Source organism: Kryptolebias marmoratus, linkage group LG17 (assembly GCF_001649575.2).
Source record: "Kryptolebias marmoratus isolate JLee-2015 linkage group LG17, ASM164957v2, whole genome shotgun sequence".
Classification (NCBI taxonomy): Eukaryota; Metazoa; Chordata; class Actinopteri; order Cyprinodontiformes; family Rivulidae; genus Kryptolebias; species Kryptolebias marmoratus.
The window spans coordinates 12,980,999-12,989,052 of record NC_051446.1 but is presented as its reverse complement, the minus strand read 5'-3'; the positions used below and the strand labels follow the sequence as shown (position 1 = coordinate 12,989,052).

At 41.1% G+C, this 8,054-nt stretch overlaps 1 protein-coding gene across 4 annotated transcripts in view; it reads right to left on the bottom strand.

Moving 5' to 3' along the window:
* Nucleotides 1-2,283, bottom strand: part of slc38a10 (solute carrier family 38 member 10) — a 33,077-nt gene extending 30,794 nt beyond the window's left edge. For 3 of the 4 annotated variants that reach the window (XM_017418433.3, XM_017418434.3, XM_037980611.1), the window contains exons 1-2: nt 2,081-2,283; nt 1,641-1,910 (exon numbers count right to left, since the gene is read on the bottom strand). In XM_017418433.3, the coding sequence (XP_017273922.1) occupies nt 1,641-1,730 (90 nt within the window). In that variant the 5' untranslated portion in view covers nt 1,731-1,910; nt 2,081-2,283. Of the gene's footprint in view, nt 1-1,640; nt 1,932-2,080 lie in introns of all 4 variants that reach the window. The other variant, XM_037980610.1, reaches the window with a different exon arrangement.
* Nucleotides 2,284-8,054: the final 5,771 nt, after the last annotated feature.

The following is an 8,054-nucleotide window of genomic DNA, read 5'->3' as shown; positions in this document are numbered from 1 at the left end:
CAGGTCGACCGCGAGAAGAACAAAGAGGCCGAACGTAGCCTCACACGTGCTATTTATAGACGCACGCCCAGGTGAGCTACGTGTCACGTGCGTGACTTTGTTTACATTAATTCTCGACCTGCGCGGAGCGCGAGGAGACATATCCACTTTGTTTACTGCCACTGGCAGTCAGGAAGGAATGAAACAGAACAGGAAGTAGGCAGCTGAAAGGCATCACAAGAAAAACGTTCCTAAAATCATGATTACATAAGAAAGATCTGCAGTCTCCACCTGTTAAACTTTGTCCTGTTTTATACACCTAAATTCAACTATTTTTGTTTTTTTCTCCAAGGAGTTCCTCATTTCTTCCACCCATTTTTGCCAGCATTAAAAAGTCAAAAGGTTACAGGCATTTCTGTCAAAACCTACTAAAAGATGTGTTTGCCGATGCAAACTCTCAAAGTGTCATCAATGCAGAGGCTGTTTATGCTCAACCAAAGGTAAAATAAAACTAACCCCTCATCTTATAATGAAGGCATAAGCCACAGAGTCACTGGTAAATAGGAAAATTAGGTGCAAATAACCAGCTGCAGATTATAAAGCCCTGTTGTGGAAAGATGATGCAGTTTTTGAGCTGTCCAACAACTACATTAACCCAAAATTTGACATATCTTTTGACATTAAGATACAGTTTGATGCTTACTTATGAATGCAGTTATGACCCAAGAAGAGAATGACAAAATGTTACCAGGTGAAATTCTCCCAAGTTATCTCAAGCTTCATGTTGTTGGTTTAAAGTAATCGGCTTAAAGGTGTGTTTTGTTGGTTTTTGTTTGGGTTTATTCTAACAATTCACAGCTTCACGTTTTTTTTCTTTTTCTGTCAGGGAGAATTTTGAAATACTGCCTGTACTTACAGATGCAAATGACCCCCTCAGGATTCCTACACATTCCTAAAAAGTGTGGAAAAAGTATATATTTTTTCTTATAAGGAATATTCTTTGAGTCCAGATAAGTATGGAAATAAAGAAGCATATTGGTGTTTCCAGACTCTTTAAAATTCTAAACTGCAAAATATACGATAAGTTGCTTAAACAAGAAGAGTTTACGTTCCTTTTATATAAAAGCTGAGAACACCAGGGTGGCACAGTGGTGCAGAGGTTTAAGCTGTCGCCTCCCAGCAAGAAGGTTGTAGGATGATTTCCCGACCTGGGGCCTTTCTAGGTGGAATTTGCATGTTCTTCATGTTTGCACTGATCTACTGTTTCCTCCGGTTTCCTCCGACAGACTAAAAAATATGCATGTTAGGTTAATTGTTAACTCTCAAATTGTTCCTAGGTGAGAGAGTGAATGGTTGTTTGTCTCTATGTGTCTCTGTGATGGACCTGTGAACGGTCCATGGTGTCCCCTGCCTCTCATACAGTGATGGCTGGAGACACCAGCTTCCTGTGACCCGGAAAGGAAAGCAGGTAAAAGAAAATGGATGGATGGAAACACCAACATGCTCCCATTGGCAGCACCTTGCATGATATCTGTGTCAACAAATAACACAAGCTGGCTTCTTTGTATGCCAAGCAAGACCTGAAATGTACTGGGAAACCGTGCCAGCTTACAGGACTTATAGAAGAAAAAAAAAGGTCTGGAAAAGGGTGCAAGTTTCACCTGTCTGAAGCAGAAAGGCATGGTGAGCACACTGACTCCAACGATGCTGTTCACCACGTTCATGATCAGGCCCCAGTTAGACGCCGTCATTTTGAGCCTCTTGTGGAGACGGATAAATTAAAATAAATAAAGCCAAACTAGGCGGAGGGGCAGCTGCGCTCTGAAGCCCCCCCGTGGGTCTGTCACGGACTAATCTCCGGGAGGAGTACGAACTGGGGTTGATTTTTCTAACTCCGTCGATCAATGACGTGGCGCTCTCTCTCTCCGTCTCTAGGAGGAACATAAAGACAGCTGCGTTTGGTCACATTTCCACCTTTGTTTCTTATCGAAAACAACCGCTCATCAAACACATGCATAACTTAAATGTAACAAAATGCTTACAAACACATTTCAGATATTAAAGTCCCTTCCCCTGAGCGTTATTATTATCATTAACTCACTCTCCGCCCTCCGCCTCGCCGTCCCGCTACGTTATCATCGGTAACTCCGCGGCAACGATCATTTGTCGTCAAAATACTGAGCGTCCGTGCGTCTATAAGCGGGAGGGGAAGGAAAATTGGCTACGAGACGAATATAATAGCAAATCCTAGAGAGCTGTTGTGGTCTACGCGTATCCAGGAAGTAGTCTGAAGTCGAGGAGAGAAGAAGACGAGTCAGGCTACGGCTTTTAGGGCTGCTCAAATACTCGATCGCCCACTAGTGGTCACATACTGGTACTGCTTCAGTTTCTTCTTCAAGCTTTCCGTTTTTAAATTATCTATTTTTTTACAGCTTCGAGTGAAGGTACAATAGCAGCAAAATAATAAGCATATGTGCCTTATTGTGCACAAATTTAAACCATCCCTCATTCATTCATTCATTCATATTTTGCTTCCAAGGAGCCAAACCTTCTTGCAATTTTTTCAAAGCAGTCTTGGTTTAAGGTTCTCCATCTTTTCTGAAGCTCTTCCAAATTTTTTTTTTAAATCTCTGGCTGCCTTTTCCCCCTCCACATTTCTTTTTTTAGTCCTTTGACCTGATCATGACGGCATTTTGTGCAGCATGTGCATTAAATAATACAAAGCAAGTACAGGCAACAGGAGATGTGTAAGGCCAAGAGAATGAAAATAAAAAATAAAGTACAATAATGACAGCAGATTAACAATATCTACAAAATGCATATCTAAATAATAGGGACTAACCCAGCAAAGACCTTACACACATGAGGGATGCATCACCCTGCTGTTGATCATATGCCCAGTTTTTAGCTGATAATTTCATGGAAATCACCTTGTTTGTGTTAAAATACTGTCTTTATGTCTCTCTAACTGTGACATTTTTATAGATTCAACTAAATGATCTAGAACTGGACCCACAAAAGATTGAAATGCAGCCAAAGTAAAGAAAAGCTTTAAATGATCTTGAGAAAAAAGATGGCTTTAATAGATTATAAGAAAGTGTTTGACTGTATTATATTTGCTAAAATGTCATTTCCAAGCTGGTTTATGTAACTTTAATGCATTCTTACATTCCTATTTAATTACTGATAATAAACTTAAAAAATATTATTTCTTGACATCTAAAATTCTCAGATGGTTTAATCTGACCTTTTTAGGTCCCATATAAGCTTCATATTATTCAACAGAAGCAAGTAAAAATTAGAGAAATAAATGTTAATAATAAATTGTTAGAAACTTGTAGCATTCACATACACCGTATCTCCACTCCTTCTGTTTTTGTTATTATTTCCTAGGATATAAGCCGCTTTTGAAAGAATGTTCCGTAACAGGTTGTGTATTTTTGTATTTTGTGTTTTTTTTTCTTTTTTCCTTATTTTGTCCAATTTCCATGTATTTTATGCATTTTAGCATTTCATGTTAAATGCATAAAATGTAACATTTATGTTTTAGCATTTTATATTTAACCCTTTTTCACCCTTTTCATCAAATTTAGTTATTTTTATCATATATATTTTTAAATTTGTGTTTGGGTTACTGTGTTTTTTGGTATCTTTGCAGTTCTTTGCTGCATTCTGTCCTTTTTTTTATTTCTTGTCTCTCTGTGGTCAGCAACTATTTGGGATTTTCTCATCTTCCATGTTTTTATATCATTGTCCTTTTTGTTTGGTGATTTTTTTCTTCCTTCTTGTTGTTGATTTGATTTGTCTGTGTGTGTGTGTGTGTGTGTGTGTGTATTCTTTTGGTGGGACTTTCCAGTGACATCCCAGTTCTGTTTGTAATTTCAGATCTTTTGTTTCTCATTTTGTCTTTACATTTACGTGTTTTTTCACCCAGTTTATGAAATTTTATGATGGTTTAAATTGTTCTGATTGTCCTTTCATTGTGTTTGTGTCTTGTGTAACTCTTTTATGACGTGTGCTGTAGACTGTTTCCCCAGGTCCTGCTTGCAAATGAGATCTTGATCTCAATAGGGGTTTAAATCTGGTTAAATGAAGGGGAAAAAAAATTAGAATTGCTAAATATGTCCTACTTGGTTGTCATTTTAAAAATTGTTTTGATGATTTTTGTACAATTTTCATAGTCGTCTTTATCTCTTTGGTCATTTTGTGTCTTTTGGTGTTTTCGTGTTGTGTTTTTATTTATTTATTTTTTATTATAGTTGTTTATTAAATTTCTGTTTAAAACTGGGGAGTGGGGGCAATAAATCCATGAACACTGAGCCAGGGTCCAGTCGGTGATCTGTCCAGGTTGAGACCTGCTGCCTGACATGCATGTTAGAAAAACTTGAACTAAATAAGTGAAATAAAAAAGCTTTTTATAATTCATGCAATAAAATGTTACTGACACACTGATGCCTTGGTTCAAATCTAATATTTTTTAGTCAAACCAAACACTTTTGCAGCTTTTGAGGAGATTTTTTTTACAGTGCTTTTGTTCTTTTCCCCCTGAGGGACCTTTTACTTGTTAAAGAATATTTTCACATTGTTATATTTACTTAACTAAAGAACTGACCGACCTGCTTGAATCCTGTTTTTCCAGAGGCCTCTGGGATTTCTCTCAGGAAAGGGAAACAAGCAACAAAAGGCTCAAACAGAAGAGACGGAGTGTGGATGACGTTGGAGAACAACATTCAGCCTTGCACCTGAGTCGGCTGCTGGCAGCGACCCGGTTTGTTTCCGTTTGGAAAAGTGCCTGCCTGGTGCCCTCTCTGATACGGGACTATTGTGTCATTTGACCAGGAAGGAGAAGAAGGAGGCGAGGATGAAGGGGGGTGGTGACCTGAGAGCGTTCCCCCCCCCCCAGCTGGGTGTGCTTTACCCCAGGGATGAGGGATATTTTAAAAGCGGGGAAGGGGAATTTTAAATTCCGGAGACACATATGTGTGCACATATCTAATTATTATACTGCAACAGCTTCTGAAAAAAACAAAAACATTTTACAATAAAATAGATTATTTGAAAGCAACAATATTTTACCAAATATTATTTTGCAGCAACATCTTTTCCTTCCTTTTGTAATAAGTTTTGATTTTTTTTTTCTTTTAAGAAGCGTTTTTTTAGCTCTTTTGTTTTATTTAGATGATGTTTATTGTCTTATGTGTGCATGTGCATGAGTGTGTGTGTGTGTGTGTGTGTGTGTGTGTGTGTGTGTGTGTGTGTGCATGTGTGTGTGATCAGAATAAAAAAAACAACACAAATCTAAGTTCTTTGGCAGTTGCTTATTTTTTTGTTTTGTTAGTCTGCCAGATTTAGTTANGTGTGTGTGTGTGTGTGTGTGTGTGTGTGTGTGTGTGTGTGTGTGTGCATGTGTGTGTGATCAGAAAGGTTAAGACAGGAAAACCCTGGCCATTGTGCACCAGTGACCCCTCAAAACCAATGTGACAGAGCGGTTGATTGGCTGGAGGGTCCCGTCTCTCTGCACATAATCCCTCAAGGTAGACCCTCAGCCGGTCAGGAGTGTGTGTGTGTGTACACGCATGTATATGGATGTAACTGTGCTTGTGTCTTTCTGCACCTAATCCCTCTAGATTGACCCCCCATCTCTGGGTTGGGGTATTAGTGCAGTTACAGGGGGTCAGGCCCGCTTGTGTGTGTGTGTGTGTGTGTGTGTGTGAGACAGAGCTCGAGTGTGAGCACTACTCCATAGTAGTCCAATTAGACTGCAGAGTGCCTCTGTATTTTTTGTGGGGGGGTGGACTTGGTTTTGTGTAGCTGGTTTTTGGGGCTGCAGAGGGGTGGGGGTAAATTTTAGGGCAGATTTGGACGGATAACCCAGTTGGGGTGAAATTAGACGCAGGCATCTAGATTTGACCTCGGGCCCTTAGTGTGACCCAGGGTCACTCGGGGGTCACGGGGCACAAAGCAGAGCGCTGACCCTGCACAGGTCAAGCATGCGGGCGGCTGAAAGGACGCCTTTGTGGGGCCTGGCGTGCTCGGGATTTCCCATGAGCACCAGAGCGGGGGGGGAGTACGATGTCTGCCCAGGAAGCTGAAGCAGAGAGACAAGGTGTGTGAGGATGAGAACCATAATTGAGTTTTTGTTTATATCTCTGCTTGTTTGCCTCCTGATCATAACTGCATGTGTTTATTAGATTTTCTGCATTTCTTGGACGAAGACTCGACCACGGAGCATTACAGCTCAAAAAGGGATCATGTTTGGAAAAAAAGAAAAAGCTCCTGCCTTTTTTAGCGCCTGAAACCTGTCAGACAGATGTAATTTTTTACTTCTATGTGTGTTTGTGTCAGGAAAAAAAAAAAGATGTAGGTCTGATTTTTGGGCACGCCTGTGGTTGTTGCTTGTGTACATCTGTTAGCGCCTCCTTAATGAGCACATGCACGTTCCCTCCAGTCCTGTGTGTGGCCCTCAGGGAGGCAGAGCGAAGCCCTCTGCTCCAGTAATCACATTTAATTACGCACCAGCATTAGACGGCCTATGAATAGGGTTTTTAGGCAGGCCTCTCGCACAGAAATTGGCCGCATCCAGCTGAACATTGCCCACCTTTGTCCTGCCTATCCCACTATATTCTATTAAGACTTTGTCATTTGACCGTCATCAAAGCACTACGGTCCAGCACTAACAACTCCCCGGACTAATGCTACACATTAAAAACGCGAAGGTAAAGGGAACAATGGGCGTTTTCTTGGCTGAACAACTAGCGTCTGCCCCATTAATGAAGCAAATGGACCACACATTAGACCCCATCCACAATTACATGGCACCTAACATCGCAGAGAAAGGATGTTTGGTCTCGAGAGAAACCCTCTCAGATTTTGAAGTTGAGGCCAAAATCTATGGGCGGTTCTTTCAGGGGAATCTGGCACTGGAATAGAAAAAAAAAATCATTTTAAAACATTTTTAAGAGGGATTTTGTTTTGCAGAGAGGAAGATTCGCTCCTTTCATCTTATATCGAATGAATTGGCTGTGTGCGTTTATGTGTTAATATCAGCATTAGTCATATTTGTGTGCTGTGTGAGGAATTTTTGAGCAATCTAATTTTGGGTCAGTGCATGTAAACATTAAAGGCCTTGCATCCCTTGATGGAATGCATATCACTTGCTGCTTTCATGCCAGCGTTTTAAACTAAAATCACCTTATGCTGAAAAGGGACAAATCAACTGTATAACTGTTTTGGTACAACCTTGTAAATAATGTGATATTGTGAGATTTTGTGCAGATCTTGAACTCAGAGAATGTGTTGAGGATGACTCTCAGCTACTCTCACACCAAATTTTAGCTGAGTATCTGTAACACCGACTGAGTTATAACCACTTTGGTGTTCGATGAGGTCGCTTAGCCGTGATGACCATCTTGAGCCTCTGCAGGATACCTTGGAACTCTAATAACCTTCGTGTCACTTTCAGCGTTTGGTTTTAAGTCTCCTCTTCTTGACAGGAAATATAACAAATTTTCTGCTTTAGTACTCTGAGATGGTGCAGTAAATTCAGTGTTTTTAAAAAAGGCCGGACTCATAAAGAGACGAGGCAGCAGAGCTGAACCTCGTTCAGATATCAAACCAGCCACACATCCATCGGACACTGCGGCATGTAGATGTATAGTGTAAACGCTCCTACATCTGTGTGTATTCACGCACACAGAGTCAGAGTGTTGTGTGAATGGTGTGTTTGACTTGAACAGAATGAGTGTGGGGATTCATGCTGGGCTTCCTCTATTAAACTCGGCAATAAGGCTTGCTGTGTATGAGCGCGCTGACGTCCCTGCCCACCTCGGTGATCTACGGCCTGTGTGTTCGAGCTAAATTCTCTACCTGTTCCCAGTGATCTATAGCTCCGGGGGATGTTTTATATACCGTAGACGGACATTTGTGTGCATTTGTGTGTGTTTAAATCAACGTTTGCGAGTGAGCGTATCCACGTGGGGGCGTGCAGCTGCATGCTTCACCGACTCAGCTTGCGAAAAGGTTTTTTTTTTTTGGGGGGGGGGGGGGGGGGGGGGGGGGAAGAGGGGGGGGGGGGG